Source organism: Myripristis murdjan, chromosome 8, assembly GCF_902150065.1.
Source record: "Myripristis murdjan chromosome 8, fMyrMur1.1, whole genome shotgun sequence".
In the NCBI taxonomy this organism is placed as follows: domain Eukaryota; kingdom Metazoa; phylum Chordata; class Actinopteri; order Holocentriformes; family Holocentridae; genus Myripristis; species Myripristis murdjan.
In genome coordinates this window covers 16,979,467-17,001,429 of record NC_043987.1, presented here as the reverse complement: position 1 = coordinate 17,001,429, position 21,963 = coordinate 16,979,467, and the positions used below count along the sequence as shown (strand labels likewise).

Sequence of the window (21,963 nt, the reverse complement as noted above, 5' to 3'; positions counted from 1 at the left end):
CCAACATCAGACGCATGCTCCTTTGTGGTGCTCAAATGATGCTCAGCTGGAACTAATGCCCAACTGATACAAGATTTTTTGAGACCAATTCCCATTTTAAGGGGGAAAAATTCACAGATTACTCACATCCAATATAGCCAGTATACTGAATTTTTGAGCTGGAATGAAAATAGACCTTTTCTGTGTGGATGGTGCACCGATTTCACTATGCAAATCTAGAAGAAGGCTGCTACTTGTTATTCTTATTCTTTATGTATTCATCATTACTGTTCAGTATTGGTCAAATGCTGACCGTTTAAATAAGGAATACATACATAAATCTGCATCAGGTTTTCATAGCAGCACATATCAGTCAACATATACGCTGATACGGATGTGATGCAATATATCTGATAGGACAATATCTAACATTGGTCGGGCACTAGTTGGACCCAACGGCTGTAATGTGTGCCAAGAAAATGTTCCTCACATATTACACCAGCACTGTGCTGGGAGAACTGTGACCCTGCCATCAACTCTGTAGACCACTAGTTGTTGGAACAAGCAACACAGTCTTCATTTGGGTAGTTTTGGTGATCACGTGCCCATTGTAACTTCATTATCTATTTGTTGGCTGACAGGAGTGGAACCCAAAGACAAAGTGGTGTGCCTCTGCTTCAAGGTTTAATGAGCTTTATAGAAATGCATATTGCCTGTTAGCATGAAAAATGCTGTTTTTTGCTAACTAGGTGTGTTTTGGCACACAATCACACCGTTTAGTGTCTTAGATCATTGTGTCTTTAAGTGAACCTCTCAACGTTGTCAGGCATGCTTTGCACTTATGCTGTATTAGTGTGTGATTAGGAGCGAGCTGTTTGTGTTAACTGGGAAGTATACCAGTAATGTTAATCCTAAGTGTATTTGAGAATGTCATGTATGTCATGTCATTAATATCACTCAGATCTTCTAAACTTTTAAACAGTGGGCTGGGTGCTTTCATCAGTTTGTATCTAGCTGACATCTCAAGTCATAGCCTCTCAAGATAAAGGAGCTCCCCTAATGCTGTGAGACACATGATCAAAATTTCAAATGAAAGAACTCAAATCGATTTCCGTATACACTGCTCTGTCACTTTCCCAAGGGTTATCCTTAGAAAAGTTTATGGGTGCTTGTCAAAATGAAAAATGTCAATGAGAGAGTTTGGCACCATGTGCTATCTTGGTGCCAAACTCACATGTATTGTCATTGAAGTATGTAAGACCTTGGTGCATGAAAGAGATGATTATAGAGGGAACGCATCCCTTGTTCCATCATGTGACCTGGGATCTCTGATAAGAGGATTTGATCTGAGATTGAAACAACTTCTGGGTCAGATATAGACCCAGATACACAATGCTTCCCTCTTTGACAACCATAAGATAACCATCCGTTTTGTTCTTTTGATGTTCTTTTATCAAGCTGAAAACATTAAACTTGGCTGTCAAACAGAATGCATACAGCTTTCCTGACTGATCACCCATCCTATTTACTCAGCAACACGATCAGAAAAGTGAAAAGCGTTGCCAAGTCCTTGCATCAGTCTGCATGCGCCGTCCACTCTCTCACTTTTCAAAGAGGAGCACTTCAAAACAACATGAGAGAATGAGGAACCCTTCATACTGTATTCTCTCCCTATCCATCTTTCCATTCCTCTTTTTACGCTTTCCCAGTAGTTGAAAGTGAGGTCTAACCTCCACAGAGGAGAGAGGAAAGGCGAGCAGGAGGTTCGGCAGCTCATTAGCTCGTCCTCCCCTTGCAAGTGTGTCAGCTAAATGCCTAAAATGTAAATATATGTGCTCTGAATTTGGAAGTGAGCTGTTTGATTAAATATAGTTTGCCTAAAAGCAACACACAGACACAGTCTACAGACCTCACTAAATCAGTCATCCCGATTTGCTCAGGGATATTGCCTCTGACTGCAGGCAGTTTGGGATCTTTAACAAAGTAATGTTAGTAATGGCTCTGGGTTCCTCATTCCAATTAACAAGGAGAGGCAAGTCAGAGCTCACTGACTCAATATGCTCATTAGCATAATAAAAAGAGAGCACTGTAAGTGTAGTAAAAAGAGCTTAATATCCACCAGGGCACTCTGGCAGAAAGAGTACAGGTCCCATGCTGCCAAACTGACTTCGCATTTTACTATCAGGGAGGTCAGAGAATGCTTGATCTGTACGAAATGATCATTAGGACTTGTCTGTAATTATTACTTGGAGCTAAATTCACATTGTCTAAATTGGATTCAAAGTTTTTTAAGGCAATGATATGTTTTTTTTTTTTTTTGGTTTTGCTTTTTGTGGTTGTTCTTAGTTGGCCTATTTTAACATATTTATGTTTAAATCTGTTGATTGAATTCAACCCAGGAGGTGGTTATCCAATAACTTGATTTTATATGACCTGGTCAAAGAGTTTACAGACTTAAATCAACCTGATAAGGCCCTAAAATTGTTTCACTAGATGCCAGTATGAGGTTTATACATTATTATTGTCCTCCATTTGTGACATAAAAGCTTAGTGGGTTTGCAACATGGATGCAACAGCTCACACATTACAAGCGAGTCACAACAGTGTGGCTACCCTCAATTAGGCTTAGCTGCCTCCCCTCTGCTACAGAGGCTGTGGATAGAGGGGTCTTGTGGGGAGCAGACCACTGAGTACCAGCTCATGGTGTCTGATTGGGATAAGACCATGAAAGACACTCAGATCACAGGCTGACGTCCTGATGGAGAAAATTAGCCAGGCCCAGAGTCCTTTCATGTGTCTGTCTCATTTAGATAAGATTAAACGGAAGGACATCGTCTGACTCCATCCCTGTGATGTGGCAGCGTTTGATCTCTGTCTCGCTCGCCATTAGTCAGGTGACGGGCAAGGCTTCTTCCAGCTTGTGAAACTGTTAGGTCTAATTCGAGTCTCAAGATGTGAAGACAAAGTCAGGACGACTTGGTGACACTGTGGGGTGTCACTTCCGTTTCATATTTAAGTGGATGTGCTGCAGTGTAGTGTGTGTGTTTTACTTGGCCTAAATATATGGGGTTCTAGTCGAGGTTCTGTTTGTTTAACAGATGTACCTTTCAACGTGATTAGCCTGAAGCTGTATCAGAGAATTCCTCCCAGCTTTACATGTTATACCAGATGTAGCCACAAGGTAGAGTCACTCCCCCATCCAGAGCACTAGTCCAAGCAGAGGAATGCTGTGGGAAAGCCAGTCAGGGTCAAGGGATCGTAGAGTAAGACTTTGGTGTGCAGCCTACATGTCAACTCGAGCCTCTCACAAGTCATTTAGAGATAGGCGTCAAACACATGTAATACCCTGACATACTGTTTGTTGCTCTTGGCTTGGCTCAGAGTTCAGAGGAGAGAGAGAGCAGGGAGAAAATAGGGGGGAGGTGTTCTTGACACAAACCTCATGTTGACTCAGCAATCAGCACCCCTGAGGTCTGGTTCACTGCTGAGGATTAGGGAGTGGTTATGGATTAATTGAACAGCATGTGGTTTTGGCTTTATCTTTTGTATGTGACTACATATTTGATCTCTCTCTCTCTCTCTCTCTCTCTCTCGCTCTCTCTCCCTCTCTTTATCTCTCTCTCTCTCTCACTTTTTGGCTTTTTCTTTCTTTTTGTTTGCCTTTTCCTTTTCTCTTCTTGCTCCCTCACTTCTGTCTTCCATCTGTATGCTTTTCATCAACATATGAAAACCCTTAACTCTACCCCCCCTTTTTTGCTCAGGCTGATTATGACAATAACATTGTCCTTGCAGTTGCAGCAGACACCAGTCGGTGTTGGTATAAATGTATTTGGCTCACAGGCCGCAGCATTTCCCACTGATTTTGCTTCCAGGTGGTGTTAGGTCGGGGTGGATGTGCAGGGGCAGAGGGGTGCTTTTGTCCTAGGGTCAGGCTGTTTTCCTGAGTGTGCCCGAGGCCAAGGTCTGGGCCCACCAGCTCTGCACCTGGGGGTCAGACTGGTGTATGGATGTCAGGCTGGTTTAATCAGCCAAGTTCCAGCAGTTGAGGCTCTACACTTAGCTCTCCTTTTCTTCTGTTTGTAAGTGTGTGTGCACGCGTGCCGTCATGCATGTGTGTGTGCAGATCTGGCCTGGCTCTCCGCTGCTTTGATCTCGAGGCCTCAAACTCCAGACACATCTGATTCAATTATCCTCATCCACCTGTTGACTTTGAGGCCCAAGATTGCAAAGCTTGGCCCCTCTATCCAGGTTTCACAATTGTGTGTGTGTGTGTCTGTGCGTGCATGTGCATGCAGGCTCTTACAGATAGACAGGGTTTAAGAGACAGACAGGCCAAAGTATGAGGTAGGAGTGAGTGACTGAGTGCAAAAATGATACCTGCAAGTGTTGCAGGTATCATTTTTGCAGTTGCAGGGTTTTGCACTTTTTGAATACAGTATAAATAAGTAAAAATTTGAATTGGTGCCTTGTCACAGCAGCTAATATGCACTATTGCAGTGGTTCTCAAACTTTTTTCAATAATATACCCCCTTTGAAATATTTGTTCACTACCCTCTGAGCAGTGCAAAAAAGTGGTATAAAAAGCCTATAGAAAGAAGTATAACACAGCACCATCAGTATCTGAAACAACACCCTCATACTGATGATATTTTGTTAGCTCTGTTTTTGCTTTCTTTTTCACTTCTTTCTTTTTGTTTTCAGCTGTATTGCTGCTGAGTTTCAAGTAAAAATCCATTTTCTTGACTTGTGTCTGGCTTCCCAGTCATAGTGAACAAACGTCTTTGTTCGTCTACCACAGTAACAGATATAAACCAGAGACGGGCACATTTGACACCTTCGGGAAACCAGGAGGGAATGCTGAATATAAAATGTGGTTTATAAAACTGACATTAACATTTTTGTTGAGCTTATTATAGCATTGGCTAATTATTTTAGGAACTATGCATGAATGATATTTTTTAAATTAACATAAAAAAAAATCTCACTTACCCTGCGCAGTACTCCAGTGTGCCCCTAGGAGTACGAGTACACCCATTTGAGAACCACTGCACCACAGCTTTTAGGGTCCTTTGTCAAATGAATCAGGTGGGCGAAATACTTTATCATATTTTTCTGACCTCGTAAGAAAGCAGCTTCATGACAAAGACAGATTGCTGGCAGACAACAATCAGCCTAAATACAAACACTGAATCTGTAAGTTCCTTTACCTAACTTCATACATACACTGAGGTTGGGGGGAGGGCCCATAATCCAGATTTTGAGATTGTGAAACAGTGCCCTCTAGAAACAATTTGATGTCTTCATCAGATCACAGCAATTTTTTTAATACATCCTCCTGTCTTCTCTAACATCTCCATTCAATTAGCATTAGTGGGTCATTAGTGCCTAAAGTGCTTGTTCTTAATGAGATGACGAATTCCATTGTGCCCTTGGTGCCTGTGTGTGTGTGTGTGGGTGGGTGGGTGTATGGGTGTGTGTGTCTCCGTCTGTGGCTGCATGGGGGGTGGGGGGGCTGGGGCTCAGTGCAAATAAGCAGAACTCATGACTGCTAGCTTAAACTATGATAGACATTAAGGGAGACATTGATTGAGGTATACTGTATGTAGTGTATACAAGCTGTAGGCCTGTGCCGTGCAGGCTGGGGAGTGTATGGAAACACATTGATGTATAGCAGAGAAGTTTATGGTTCAGATGAGATGAAATGCAGACCGCAAACCATGCAACCGATGCCAGATGTTCATCTGTGTAAATACCAATGCAGGCTGCCTACGCAAGCACATTCATATGCAGACAGAAAGAGACAGCTAGACACAGAAACATGCCCACATGCATCGTGTGTTAACTCTTTCTCTCTCTCTCTCTCTCTCTCTCTCTCTCTCTCTCTCTCTCTCTCTCTCTCACCCTTCCCCTTCCAGGAGGAGGCTATATGACGGGAAGTCCCCTTCTCGACCCATGGCCTCCAGTCCAATCAAACGTTCCTGCCAGGACGACGTCAGAATGGTCAGTTCATTGCCAGTTCATTGTCATATTTTAAACTGTTAACTAATCTCATGACTTGCCTGGAATATTTCTGTAAAGATGCCAGAAGAAGGATATTCTGATTTATAGATCACCACGAAGCAATGGTGATGACACAATTTACAACATCTATTAGTGTTTCCAGTACAAACAGTAGCCACAGTTATTTGCTTTCTGCTTTAATGTGGAACAATTTGGAAATTCCTAAACTCATTTCCCCAAGGAATCAAAAGGAAAATCCTTCAGATTGGTGAACTTATTCAGTATAGCAGGAAAGAAATAAAATTTCCAGATAACACTAGCCAAGTAGAGCTGATTACTGTAAAGACATTGTATTTTAAAGTGACTCATTTAGTTTAAATCCCACAGGAGCAAACGTAAAGGGACAAAAAGCTTCACTAGTAGATCTCATGGCCTTGCTTTTGAGACTGCATAATAACCTCACTCCAGGTGCTAACATCTCTTCATTTCCCCTCATCAAAGCATGATAAGCTGAAGCTTTGTTCTCATCAAAGCATCACAAATCATTTTTTTTTTTTTTTTCCTCTGTTGTCCTGTGAATACAAAGCATGTACATTCCCTTGGCACAACCCCAACTACGTCTGTGTCCACAAACATTTACGGCCATTCATACTTATCTATGTTCAACACAATGAGTTGAATTCCTGGTGCAATACAGAGACTGTGGCATTCTGCTTTGAACAAGCGGCAAACCACATACTCAACATTCCTAGATACTGAAATGAAACACTTACACTGTTTGTACTTGGGTGAGGCATTGGGACCTTAATACCTTTTTAATCAGAAGGGGCATTGAATCCTGAGCTGTTGCGTTCATCGATTTCTTAGTTTCCCTGTTCTACTGAGCTACACCCAAAGTCCACACTCCACCTGATCCTAATCAGATTCAACAACATCTCTCCTTTCTCTATTGCTCTCTCAACTTTATTAGATATTTCCTCTGTTCAACCTGGCCGCCCACCAGAAACGTGGGTAAAGCGATCTTGTATCAACAGTACCCTGGAAGCATTCAAATTATATATAACAAATCTGGAGGGCTCTTGTAACAAAAGGGTGGGGAACACAAGGATGACAGGCAATGTAGCTGCATATGGCCCTCCAGTGGAATTTACTGCAAAACAGGGGGAGTGCGATGGGGACGGAAATGGTGTGGAACTGCCAAACATCTGGAGTGCTGTAGGGGGAGAGAGAGGGAGGGACAGGGAGGAAGGGAGGAGGAAAGAGAAGGGGCAAAGGGTGGACAGATGGAGATAACGAGGGAGCAGAATGCAGTTAGGATGGGAGGAGTGTACATATGTGTATACAGAATGCTTGTATATGTCTGCATGAGTCGGGGGTGAGGTGGTGAAATGGAGCTTGCTTAGACAAATCATTTAGTAATGGTCTTCTATTGATGCCAATACAGAAGTGACATTGTGTTGAAATAATGAATTCCATCACTGTCACCCCTTTCTTGTCTCAGGCAAAACTGCTAATCAAAACAGAGTCAGATATAATTTCATTTGCCTTAACTCATGTACACCAGTGTTTCTCGACTGGTGGGTCATGGTCTAAAATTGGACTGCAGATTTATTCTGAGTGGACTGCAGCGCTTTTATTTGTAAGCACCATTTTCTACTGCACTGGGTAAGTGAGACTAGCTTCATAGATGGAGGGGAAAATAGCTTACTCCAAATCATGGCAAAATGCAAGGATGATAATGAATACATTAAAACTTTGTTTTATGTTAAAAGTAGAATGAGTAGGATTTGTCGGATGGATGACATTGTCATCTTAGGGAAGAAACTTTGGCTTGCTGGCACCTACCTGTCCAACAGGAAACAGGCCAACAGTGCATCACCCTTCATCCTCATCCTCTCCTTCAGTGCTCACCAGAGGGTGAAAGCCAACCCCAGATTGACTCTCATTGTGGAACGAGCTTTGTCCGCTTGGCGTTTTGCCTCTGTATTTACTTTTTCTGTGGTCCACGTCCACAAGTTTTGCAGCTTCCCATTGGATGTCATGCTATGGATATGTCACTGCATGCTGTTATTGGCTGGGAGCTAGACACCCACTGCCCAAAGGCTGAAGCCCAGAAGAGTCCCAAGCAAAGCAAAACAAGAAAATCCAGGCATTGGGCAGGGTGTCTGCAGATACACAAAAACACACACTTGTAGTGAGTCATAAGTGATGATTTAAATGAGGGATTATTTTTGTATGAGTCTGTACATTTTTTTGATGACATATCATAACAAGCCATGGCCAGCCTGTAGTTCACAAAAACGTCTCTTCTTTTTATCCTTATCGGCAAAGCAGCTAAATTTGTTATTGTCCTTTTATTGTTAGTATTAGGCCTATTGACAGATTGTTGCTGTCTAGAAAATACAGAGTTTTGGAAGTCTGAATTAAACAATTTTTTTTTTTTTTGCTTTATGTTAAAACAGCACAAATAAAACTGAATGGCTCCTGTTTTGGGGCTTAACAACCAATGGGGACCCTGAAGCTACCAGCTGAGAACTTCTGATGTACACTGTTTCTCATCCTGTTGCTGCTGTTTACACTTTTTTTTTTTTTTTTTTTTTTTTTTTTTTAAACTTTGTTTCTTCCCCAGATTGAGGGGGAAATGAAGTCACAAGTGTGTCCTGATGACACTGACCTTGAGGGTCGTCTCAACAGCTGGAACCTTGGGGTGAGTTCAGGGACATACAGCTGAATGATCTAATAATAATAATAATAATAAAAAAAATCATATTGCAATTATTTTGAAAGAAAATGTGATTGCGCTGTGAATCACAAATTAAGTGGTAATAATAATTTTCACTTTCACTGAGAAACCTATAAAAATGACAATAATGTTATTTTTGCTGCAGTCTGTACCAAACAAGCATGTTGTCATATCTCTGAAGGATATGATTTGTTGGTAAGGGCGTCTCTGAAGCAACACAGCACTTCATTTATAACGGCATTTTGTCACACATTTTACCTTCAGAAAATTGCAGCTCCTGCAATTTGGCAATTGCACTTGACAACATTGCAATTTTGCTAATATTTTTGCTCCAAAACACATGTAAACTACCTCCATGCTTCATCTACAGTGACAGAGACTCTGAATATCTTGATTCAACAGTAGGCCTGTATCTAATCGTATAGTAAATATAGTATTGCTGAATCAGGTGTATTGCTGACATAGCTGCTGTAATTATATTTTGACCCTACACCATATAGGTAAATTTGACCCACATCCTAAACCTACTTGCTGCAGGTGGCCCGTCTGCTAAATTGTGAGAGGGGTATGAGGAGCAGGCGGAGCGCTGTGTAAACTGAGCACTCGAGGATGTGTGTACCTTTCTTATCTTCTCTGTCTGGAGTGCCTTAGGCCAGGGCCTGATAAGCACTCTGCCCTTATGTCTTTTATTCCCTTATTTACCTCATATCTCCCTCACCTGCATGGCTCTCTGTTTCTTCCTTTCCTTCTTGATCTTTTGCTCATTGTCTTTGTCTCTTTCTCCTGCGGTCTTGAAATGCTTTCTATGGTTTCTTGCTCTCTGTCTCCCTCTTCTTCTTTGCCTCTGTTTACTCTAGCCTCTTATCCTTCACACTTTCTCCCTATCTTAATGTAACCCTCTTTCTTTCTCTGCCCTATTGTTCCTCTCTCTGTTTCTTTCTCTCTGTCTCACCCTTGCCTTCTCTGTCTCTTTCCTTGTTTCTCCTTCTCTTCACCTCCTTCTCCCTCCATGCTGGGGTAATCTGAGGTATGTATCAGTAGACGTGAAGCCTTGCACTGCTCCTTTCTGCACTGCTCTGCATTGAGACGGTGATAAGAAGAGGCAGTGCTTGGCAACGCTCCCCAAGCCTGCATCTTGCAGATCAACAGATGTTCCCTACACACAAACGCACGCACGCACACACACATACGCACACAAACCCCCTTCAAGTTTACAGAGGGTTTTATGGATGCGCTGCTTCAAAGTGCCCAGATTCCACAGAATTTCAGCACAACCAAGCATCACTCTATCTGGAACATCTTTAGCTGTGCTTCAGATGTTATAAAATGTTCTGTATTGGTTTATTAATTTCTTTTCCAGTGTTGCAACATAGAGGTAGTCAGCATGGTAATTGTTCAGTGGCCATATCAGACAGTAAAATGTAGATATCTTCATACCCAGATAACAGCGCCTTCAAGGGCAAAAAAAAAAAAAAAAAAAACCCTCAGTTGGCCAGACTACTATCTGTCTCTTTCAATCAGTCGATCTATTGTTTGTTGGCCAAACTTGTCTGAGGTTTTATCACTAATGGGAGTTGTATGTGACAGTACAATGTGAGGTGCAATATTATTCTCACCTGTCAGTAAAAATAAACTTGAAGCACAGAAAATGCATTGAACACAGAATTTTCCTGAAAAAAAAAAAAAAAAAAGGCTGTCTAGTGATATATATCCAATCGCAGTCCCTACCGCTTAGCTGTGTATTGTCTGTAGTTAGGTGGGTGTACAGACGGTTTGCTCAACACTAGGAAGCAATCCATCACCCTGTGTTTGTTTGGCTGGAGAACCAAGCCGTGTGATGTGGAGTGTCCTTCCTCTCCTCCGTCTGCAGCAGAGCATCCATCCATCCATCCACGTCAAGTCCCAATGACACAGGACACCATGCCAGTCCTGAGGCCGCACGCACACACATACACACAGGGACATATGTGTGGGCATGCAAGCAGAAGTGCACACACACAAAAAAGGAACACACACACACACACATACACACACACACACACACACACACACACACACACACATACGCTCACAGAAGAGCACAGACACATGTACGCACCAAGGCCAAGTTTAGTCTCGCTTTATGCCAGTGTTGCACCACAACATTTAGTCTAGATTTTCTCCATGCCTGTGGGCCATACTCAATCAAATCTGATGACTGGCTGTCCACGGGTATAAAAAGATATCCCATTCTGCTTTTCAGGCTGGGCAGCATTTTAGAGTGATATTGATTGATTCACCACTTAAATATGGTAAATGCGGATTTCGGATCCAGTGCCAGATTTAAATACTGATTCATGCAGTTCAGTCTGCTTCATGGCAGGTACTGCTGATGTTGCTCTGTACTTGCCGTTCTGCCTTAGTTTTGTGTGTGCGCATGTTTTACAATTTACAGTAAATCTGATTGTAGTCAAACAGGATGTCTCCTTTTATTGAGGGCTTATGTCAGCTAACAAAATGGCTGCTCTGTTTTTAACTGCATCATGCAGACTTAGGAGGGTAACAGAGGTGCTTTCATCTATCTCACCTGTCAGTCGCTCACCCTGCAGCAATAGATTGTGACTTTATCCTTGTACAGTAGCTGGAGATATTTTAGTCTCGAACTCTGGGGTTCTTTCAGGCCCCGTTCTCTCATCTCCCATTCATTTTGGATTAGCCTCATGTGGGTTATGCCACCTCACAACGTTAAATCCTTTTTTTTCTTAATACCAAAAGATTCCCTCTCTGCCCTCCTCCCCTTCCTCTTCTTCCTCCTACCTCCTTCTCCTCTTCCTCCCCCTCTGGTTCCTACTCTTCCTCCTTGTTCTCCGCCTCCGTCCCCATGTTGAAGAGATTAGCAACAGAAATGTTTACTGGGCGTCATTGCTGTCATCTCCAAAGTCAGCTCAGCTGCTTTGAAAGGCCGTGATCCTGCCGCTAGTTGGCAGCCCCCACAGACAGCCCCAGTGCATGAGAGAGAGAGAGACTGTGTGATAGTGTGAGTTCACAGGAAAGTAATAAGGTCATAAACAACCATCAAATAGTGGAAGGAAAATGGTAAGCTGTCAACAGACGGATTTAGCTTTTCGCAGTTTGCATCACAGTTAGTGAACTTTATTGATGTAATGCTGCAGAGTCATTCGGGCTGCGGTCCTCTCATTTTCAGGTGGTTAAGGCTCTCTGTCTTTTTTTGTCTCTTGTGTTTTATATTATAATCAAGGAACATGGAGCGTTTGTGTTTGGCGGGGTTGTATACACACTTGTCTCCGTCCGATGATAAATGAACCGGGGATAGCTTACAGATTAGTGGTCCTGAGTGTTGACAAAAGGACTGCATCAGGACAGAAAAGAGGGGCAGAGAGCGGAAACAGAGCTGGCCACACACACAATGCCTTGAAGTATCCTGAGGTATTCTCTCTCTGTAAACAGTCAGAGTTGAAGGAAGAGACTCCAGCCACAGCACCAAGCCTTTGATGTTCTCACCGCATTGTTTATGACAAATTGAGGGCAGAGGTTAGAGGCTGGTAGTGGTGAGGTTTTGTTTGGAAGGAACGGCAACAGTGAGAGAGAGAGATCTAAAGTGTTTTTCCTCTCTTCTTTTTCTTTCAGATTGAAAACCCCAGGTATTTGCGAGAGAAGCCCATTCCCCTTTCCCCGGTAAGCTGTTGGGGTCCGTGGTGGTTTAGTTGTTGTTATGTGCACAAAAGCGTTGTCTTAAACACCCTCCTTCTCCTATCTTGTAGATTTTCAAGTCAAACCTTGGAAGGAATAGCACCTTGGCTGATGAGCAAGGCCCACTGCTCATACAGAGCAAGGAGGTAGGTGCTACAGTATTCACAGCCAAAACTTCATTGATAGATGTAGCAAAGCCTATTGATATTCCCTGTTCCACTCTGTTATAAATGTCAAAATGCCACTTCCCATCTTGTGGCGTATCCAAGGACATTACTGTTACACATTAAAAGCTGTCCTCTGCATCCATTCCAGTAACTAAACCAAAGTTCTTTCTGCCCACCGTTTAATACACTCCTTTTTGTACAGTAGCAACTGTTGGACACCTACTGAGGTCAAACCTTCCTTGCGTGTTTTATGGCATTAGACGCTCTCAGCCATAGACACAAACTGTACCTCATGCAGGGTTTGCATTGTCAAAACGACCGCGGTGAACATTCCTCTAAGAAGACAAAAATAATGCCGGCTCACAGTGATGACAGTTTTTCCTTATGTGGATTTAAGCTGAAAATCCCATTCTGAAAGCATGCTTTGAAGTCCCCTGTGCTCCCCCTCTCTTCTTTTACTTGCACTGTTAAATATAAAACTGAGCATGACTTGGCTCTAATAGCCATGGCTTTTTATGTCTCCCTGGGGAAAGCACTCCACTCAATTAGATCAACTTCACCGGGAGAGGGCAGAGCATGCGGGGAAGCAGGGGCAAAAGTAAAGAGAGATACATACAGATGGCGAGATGGTGGACGAGAGTCGTCTGGTTTGTTGGCCTGTCATAACGTGGACACATGCAAAAACACACAGACATGGTTGCCTTTTCAACTGAATTTCAAACAACTGGTATGATGATGCCCTTAGTTCCAATGCTGTGTTCTGAGGAGGAGAGATGAAAGAACACCGCCTAGGAGTACTTGCATGTAAATGTTGTCACCAGTGTGTGTGTATGGCTGATTATTAGGGCGGCAATTAATGATTATTTTCCTTATTAGTGTATCTTTTTTAAAATTGTCATTCAACTGGTAATTTTGTCAAATGCCAGTTACAAGTTACCAGAGCCAAAAGCAACATTTTAAAATTGATTTGTTAGTCTGACAAGCAGCCAACAAATCCCAGAGTATTCATTTTGTAATGATATGAAACAGAGAAATGCACGCAAGCCTTAGGATTTGTGAAGCTTTAACTAGCAACTTTTTGGTATGTTTACTTGATAAATTAAGAAGATACAGTTATTGACATGGGCTGTATGTACAGGGCTGTGGATCACTTAGGTAATGAGATTGCAAAGTAATGAGATTTCATGAAATGAAATGGTCAAGGATTGAACCTTTTCTGTAACTGGGTGGAAATGAAGCTGCAGAGAAAGAGATTGAACAAGTGAAAGATATTTTGAGTATATAGATTATGGGTGTGTACATTCCTGGCCTTACCTTTAATATCACAATTCTTTTAAGAGTCTTTTCAGTCAAACGTGGTTATTGTGGACGTAAGGCTTTTGGTGTAGGATGTGTTTCTGACCTCTGTGTCCTTTGCCAGACCTTCCTTTGACCCTGGGCGGTGGATCAGCAATCCTAAATAACACACGGAGACACTGACATGCACATGCACGTACACAATTGCACCATAATGTCATTTTACACCAAGCCCGTTGTCTATGAAAATGGTTGTTTTTCCCGCTATCGTTTCTAAAGAACTTTGCTGCTTTGTCCCAGTCTGTCTCTGTTTCCCATTATAATGTGTTGGGAATCCCCTGTTGTCTACCCTCTGCCCTGTGGAAGGGGTATAGTGGTATGTCTGGGGTTTATAATTGGCAACTGGAAACCCCCTTTTCAGTGTGAGCCTTTGACACCAAGGATGTCCACACTGGTGCTGCGGCTTGAGTCATGATTCGCAATTAAAAGGGTGTAAGGTGGATTTCAGGAACTCTGAGCGCCAGAGGATATAGGTGTGACCACACACACACACACACACACACACACACACACACACACGCACTTTCCCATAGAGATGGTCCTGATTCAGAGTCACCAAAGAACCGCCACCTTAACTGTATCAACTTAAAGAGCCACACAAAGCCCTCCAGTGGAACCATGGACACCTCGCCCAGTCCTGCTATTGCGTGGCTGTCTTGGCCCAGTCCAGGAAATCACAGTGACATCACTTCCCTTAAATCCCCAAAGCTTAGTGGGAAATCTACCCTGGGTTGAACGCGATACATGCCACATGCCATTAAGCCGCCACTAGCTTAACAGACATCTCAGCTTTCACACCAAGCTCATCCTCCTGCTAAGCTACTGACTGCATTGATAAGAATGCTGACTGTTTTTTTTCCTGTGGAACAATGAGTGGCAGCTGAGAAACTTCACCACAAGCTGCCGTAGCTTTGAGTCACTTAACTTATGTTTGCTCATGTGTTTTTTAGCCTCTGGGTGAGTCGGTGGAAAATGTCTCGCAGGAGAAGCAAAGTCCTGCTAATCCTTCAACACACCCTAGCAGCACTCAGCCACAACACACCAGCATTAAGAGGGCCGGGCCTTTATTGGCAAATTCAATTAAATGGCGACTGATGAGTCAGGCTTAGCCATAGGCCCAACTGATGTGGTTACAGCAGTAGAAAAAGACAGACTGATTAAAGTGCCCAGTTTCTCTTTGATACGCGTGTATGCATGTGCTTTGTGCATGCAGTCTTCAAAGTACCCCCTTGGTACCCAACTCGAGGGGTTGTCACCAGCGGGCACAGCATGGAAGATGTATGTGTGAAGTTCCAACCGCTCGTGCTAATGGCATGTAACTCTGGATCAGACCCCGTTGCTTTCCAATACCGTAATGATGCAATCGCTCCAATCTGTGAATCCTGTGGGATAGCGCCTGCGTTCTCAGCCTGCGAGTTAGAGTGCAAGACCCTGCCTTATGTGATGGTTTTACAAAGCTAAAAAGGAGCATGGCATTGAGCCTTAGTAGTTTAAAGGGGACTGGCTCTGCATTTTGGCTTTCAAGATGACGCTTCAGGCTAGGGGAGCACAAGGGACCCACAGTTTGAGTCGTTCGCATGAGTGTTCCATAATGATAAAGTTACTACTTGAAGCATTTGTGTCCGCGAGTGATTTGAGTGTACTTGTTGATTTATTTATTTATTTATTTAACATTTTATTTTTTAAGACAGTTTACTTGTTCTTTCTCTGGCATCTGCTAGCTTTTCTAAACCCCCAGTGACTTTTTTTTTTTTTTTTTTTTTCATTTGTTAGCCATTCAATTTTACCTGACGTTTTTATCCAGCCTTACTATCAGGACAAAGTACAATAAATTAACTTCTTGTCAGAGTGTGGAAATGGCATCTAGCTGCTGCTCAGGAGATAGCAGAATACTGCATATTGACTATCCTGGAGCATCTGTGTTTACCAAGGATGAAAGATGCACCAGGACATTGTACTTTTCAGGCGAGAAGAAGGGGATGCACAAACGCAACCTTGCTTTGTGGAGCCCGAACAGTTAGCAGACAATTTGTGAGCACACCTCCCTCAGGGAAAAGGCCTCAACCCCGCGCCGGTTTTCGAGAGCAGCAAAAGCAGCTGTTTCCGTCTTCTCCTCGCCTTCTCTCTCCCTCATTCTCTCCCTCCCTCCCTCTATCTTTTTCTTCCTTTTTTTTTCTCTCCCTCCCTCCCTTGCTCCCACCCTCTCATCCTCTCAAGAGCGAAGTGTCAAAAAACATGGCATCTTACAGCACTTGCTACAATTCTGAAGAAGAGAGGGGGGGAAAAAGCTGTGCCACCCAGCCGGGCTGATTGAAGGCGTCTCAGAAGCCTTAGGTGTACGACGTTCCTCCTCCTCCTCCTTCCTTCGCTGATGCCTTTATAAACAAGTTTCAAATGCCCCTGATCTAGTTTGACAAACTTTCTCCAAAGAGCATTTGAAGAGGTGATGAGAAAGTGACACCCTCATGGTATTTTTTTTTCTTTGTGCCTTTTTTTCTTTCTTTTTTTTTTTTTTTTTGGAGGGGGGGCTAGAATCAACTCTTTACTTTTTTTTTCTGCACTTCAATCAGTGCCATCTTTCTTTCTCTCTCACGCACACCGTCTCTCTTTGTCTATCTTTCTGTCTCTCGTTTTCGCTTGCTCTTCCCTTTCTACTCTGACAGGTCTCCTGTGGTCCCCTCAATTGCACAAGAAATGGCGGTAAATCAAGAAAAAAGAGGGAGAGAAGAAAGACACAGTACTTCACAAGGCCTTGTTGCCGTGAAGGATACATTGTGAAAATATTGCTGAAGTGGGGATAATGAGGAGAGGCATCCACAAGGCGTTTTAGGTGTCTTTAGAGGTTGTGTGTTAGCATGATAAATTGGACTCCTTGTTTTTAATGGGGTTTATAATCGTTTGCCAAAGTTAGCAGGATGCATTGCTTAGCAAAATCTGTGCTCTTGGTTTGGGTCGCCAGTATAGAGACTCCATGCCACTATCACAATTGCCAAAAACAGTCATTTGTTGTGACGGCAGCGATCATCATCACAGAAAGCCTCTGTGACTTATATCAATAAAAAACCAAGTGAAGTTTGTCTGGACCAAATAATGTCAGGGGAATTTTCTGCGCCTTAATTACTTTGATGATTGGAACAAACCAGACTTTGCCCCAGGATGTTATTTAACAGTGACAAGTTCAAACATCAAACTGATTAACAGGCAGTGACTAAACAACATCAAAGTCAAAGGCCATCCGTCCCTCACCCACTCCATCTGACGTAAGCTAAATCCTGTTTTTCCCCCATTCATCTTTGCGACTGTCCCGCACTCATACAGGTTCTGTTTGTATGCCTGTGTTTTGTGTGTGTTTACTCATAAGTTGGTCTTGTGTGTAATGTATATGTTTGTTTAAAATGGTGATCTGTACTTGCAACTTTCAAAACTGTTACAAAGTATTGAATAGTAAATTTAAGAAGCACAAAACTGTCCAGACCCACAGTGCACCTGTGCGTGTCTAGCTAAACATCTTTACTAACAAGGCTGCCCACATTTGACTTCAGCTTGGTGTGTGATTTGTTCCCCGGTGTGTGTGTGTGTGTTTGTGTGTGTGTGGCGGTTGTGGTGGGGGCGAGGAGAACTGGGTTCCGCTTAAGTATAGTCCAAACGATCACTTACCTGGAGTCGCAATCACTGTTGGCCTTTCTCCTGTCTTATTTCCTGCTATCCAGCCAGTGCTAACTTTACTGCTACCCAGCCAGTGCGCTGAGTTGTTACCATGGCAGCCCATGGCTTGCCAGAGTCTTGCTCCCAGCTCCGCCTGTAGCAGACTCACTGCTCACAATTCAGCAGTGTGTGAGGTCCATATATCATATCTGATTGTTGTACATTTAAGAGTTAATGGGATGTGTGGCTTTTGAGTGTGTGTGAGAAGGCTCATTTGTGTGAGTTTTACGCCCAATGCACGAAAGTTGGCAGCTCTGCTACTAATGCCATTTTTCCACTAGCCGACATGGTACCAGCTCTGCTCGACTTTCCAGAAATCAACAAGATCAATTCGAAATGGCTGCATCAAATGAACAATACTGGTGTAACTGAGAGATTGGCTGAAAAAAATAACTTTTTATATGGATAGATTATACACTATGATACAAGTTTGACCGTGTCGCTTTGGCATTTCCTGTTTCCACACAGACAGCGTCAACCTTGACAGGCTGCAGCCTGGATAACAGTGCCACACCTTTGTTACATGTAATGCACGTGTCCTATTGTACATCCCTGCAGGTTGACCATGAGTGAGTGACTGAGTGAGTGACCAGAATTTGCCATGCATAGCCCACAGCAGCGCTCCCTTGGAAAAATATAACAGCAAAGAGCATTGTGAATAAAGATAAGAATATAAAATAGACATAGTAACAGGTAAAAAGATCAGTACATTTAAAAGCAAGTTTAAAAGTGAATTTTGAGAGGGTATGTTACATATGACATGATGCTGATACAGCCAGCTTCAGTTCTTGAGGGTGGTCATTCCTAGGTGTCTAAAATCTAATGGCAGTGGCTTTATTTTCTTCACCCTAGATCTAATAGTGTTTGCCTGTTTGTGTGTATGTGCATTTCCCACAGCTGCTCTGTCCTTGGACTCTCTAATCAAGTCACATACATTTATAGTGTATCATGAGGGCTTAGGGTTAGGCTTGTCATTGCCAGGGATGTCACTCATTACTGTATTCATAGGTTGTTCCCCTCTTTTAGATCTTGCCATGTCCTGCATGCCCTATAACTCAAATCAAATAAATGAGCTACCAGTGCTGGACTGCAGCTGTTGGCAGTGTTTTGAGGCATAGGGGGACTAGCCCAGCCTGGGAAGGAAGGCTCTGCCTGTCTCACCATGTTTTAGTTAATGTGAGTGTAGCTATAAACCAAATAAAACACCTCTCACCTGCTTTCTGCATAGTGGAGAATGTTTATGATGAGAATTTAAGAATGGGTAAACTACTATGGCTCTTTATGTACAAATCTGTTGGTCACTCTGGTTTTAGTTTGCATTCTTGTCTGTGTGCACAAACATCAAACCATGATGTGTAACCATGATGTTTTTTTCCTTGTGATTTGATGTGTGTGTGTGTGTGTGTGTGTGTGTGTGTGTGTGTGTGTGTGTGTGTGTGTGTGTGTGCGCGTTTGTCAGGGGGCTATGAATAGCTCAGGGAGATCTGTTCCAACACGCAAATGACAAAAGTTGAACTTCTGATCCTCTTAAAATACTGTGCGGAAATGAAAAGAACCCATTCTGTCAGTGGCCAACTGCCATGTGTACTCGCAAGCATGCTTGTATATACACACACACACACACACACACACACACACACAGGATTTCACTTTGGCGAGCCTGCCACAGACTGATAGGAGATTTGATCACAAACATATACAAACACAGTTGCACACATTTAAGCTTCACACTGGTTTTTGAGGTTCTGTGCCTGGATAAACATGCTTTTAAATGTAAATGTGCTGTAATTCATCAACATGTGTCTGTCTATATGTCTTTGTCTGGTTTTGATGCTCTGTGCTTGTTTGAGAGAGAAAGGGGAAGAGAGAGAGTGGGAGAGAGGGTATTATAACAGATCTTTTATCCAAGTTTTCATCTCCCATAACCAGCCCGCCTATATGATGACTGTTTTCTTCAAAGTCATATGTCTGGAAAAAAATGTCTATGTCTGGAACTTTAACTTTCTGGAACAAAAAATATATTCATGTTGCCAGGCAACAAATAGCATTTCATAACTCAAGTGGTGGGTTTCTGCTTAGCAACCAAATTTCATTTCTCAATGTAAAAACCGAGAGCAAGAAAGTTCTAGAAGCTTCCTTTTTTTTTTTTTTTAACAGTATATGACTTTGAGTTTGTGTTTTTTCCAGATTGAAATGAAGATCAAAGTTCTAGAGGCCAAACACCAAGAGGAGAAACTGAAGATTCAGCAGAGGCATGATGCAGACGTCCAGAAAGTAAGAATTAATGGAACAAGTCTAGAGAAATCTCCAAATATGCTTTTTGTATGTGTCTATACATTGTGTTTTGGGGAAAATCGGACTCATTCTGTCTTTAATATTTAGAAACAAGAGAAGAAGAGAAACTTACAGTACATTCCAATAAAACAGTCATATTTTCTGAGAGACAACCAGACAGGCAGAGGTGTCAACTTGAGCATCGCATGTGGAATAGTTAACCTGTGTCAAGGTGCCATTCACTGACTCTTGAGTCCACTGGCTGGCTAATGAAAAGAAAAGAAATAACTCTCCTCTTTTTATCTCCCCATCCAACAAATAATCAGCTCCTCATCACCCTCAGATGGTCTTCAAAGCTCTGTTTCGGCTGGTGAAAATAGCAGTGAAGATGGTTTCATTTTCACTGAGTGCCTATCAGTTAGGCTTCAGATCAAGCACCTGGGATCTGTCAGGTCCTCGGCGCAGCTTCTTTTCTTTGCTGCCACAGAAGCTTTTAATAAAACAGAAAAACACTCCAATTTTCTTTTCGCTTTAAAATGCCCATCGCCTCTTTGTGTTTGACATGAGACAGGGTGACAGCTCTCTCTCTCGCTCTCTCTCTCTCTCTCTCTCTCTTTCTCTGTAGTGGCCATGTCATTGCAGGGAAATCACACTAATTGCATACAGATTGTGAGCCATGTCTAATTCAATTTTCTCTGCGTTTTACCTAGCACTCCCTATAATGGCTTCAAAGGGGAGTGACTGGGGGGAGCACGCTGATGGGCAAGCAAACTATAGTTTTAATTAGCCCCCTTATGAATAATGTATAGGATGTGAGGCCACTGGTCATTGTCGCCTGCATGAAATGGAGAGGGTAATGAGAAAACAGGACTGAGTGTTGTATGCTAACGGCTGTGAATTAGTAGTGTGCATGTTGCCAAAATATTTAATCACCTCAGTGTGGTGTATAAAGAAGCATATCTTCATGTTCTTTTGCTTAATGTGCACACAAACACACACACACACACACACTCCTAGGATCAGCCTCTGATCCTGAGGCAACATACAAATGATCAGACCAGTGTGCACATTAGACAACAACAAAGGGTGATGGAGTCATGTCAACTGTATTTTGCTTTGATATGCATTAAATTAGGCTTGTTTTGTCGTGAATTTTGTGTCTACTTTGGAGAAGACAGAGATTTTAACAGGGTAGTTATGTAGTTCTTTAGCCCTGGTATAGTAGGTACGTTTTCTTTTCAGGAGTTGTTGTTCTTCCTCACTGTGACGGCCATGGCCAAACAGGTTGGAGTCTCCCTGCATTAGGATGTCTTGTAAAAGCCTGAAATGGGCACCCTAAAAGCTGTCATTCCCAGCTTCTAGTGCACTATCCCTGGACCTCATCTGACACCCTGTCATTGCCTTGCTCCATGGGCCCAAAAAAGAAATCATCCCACTGGGGTGGCGACATGGGAAAATTGGGTATCCCTAAATTTTCTGTGAACTTTCTTCTGTCCCCCCACCCTCATTTCCTCATTTCCTTTCATCTCACCCATACCATTCACTCCGGGGATGACAGGCATAGCAACTAAGTGCACTTGTGATAGAACAAAATGCCTGAAAATACATCTACTATGGTTTGGGACAGGGAAAATAACTGCTTTTTGTAGATTTCCCTTTAAGGGCCAGGCAGTCATAGCGCCCTCTGTTGTTGAGCTAAGCTGTTCATTTTATGTTGCTAATTGGCAGGCTTATACCCGCAAGCATTTGCTTGCTGCCATTCTGAAGGCCAGAGACAGCCACCATTAATCAGTGGTGTTTCACTGTGATAAAAGAACTTTAGACTTAACATTTTTAGTGAACTAATTGATTTCAAATATAACCTAATTTTACATTTAATTGCATGGTAACAAACTGGCTTCTTAAAATTGTTTACAGTTTACGTTATCCAACATGCCTTGCACAGTACTTCACAGACACAGCTCTAGATCCAAGGTATTTTGTCAGAGGTACAGTGAAGTCTTGAAAATGGTGCGTCCAGCAGAGCCAGGAGAGGAGACACTGGCTTCC

At 42.7% G+C, this 21,963-nt stretch overlaps 1 protein-coding gene across 2 annotated transcripts in view; it reads left to right on the top strand.

The window, feature by feature from the left end:
• The window catches only part of cep112 (centrosomal protein 112), a 120,767-nt gene that overhangs the window by 3,721 nt on the left and 95,083 nt on the right, over window positions 1–21,963 (top strand). For both annotated transcript variants that reach the window (XM_030057929.1, XM_030057928.1), the window contains exons 5-9: window positions 5,895–5,979; window positions 8,609–8,686; window positions 12,350–12,397; window positions 12,484–12,558; window positions 19,828–19,914. In XM_030057929.1, the coding sequence (XP_029913789.1) occupies window positions 5,895–5,979; window positions 8,609–8,686; window positions 12,350–12,397; window positions 12,484–12,558; window positions 19,828–19,914 (373 nt within the window). The remainder of the gene's footprint in view (window positions 1–5,894; window positions 5,980–8,608; window positions 8,687–12,349; window positions 12,398–12,483; window positions 12,559–19,827; window positions 19,915–21,963) is intronic.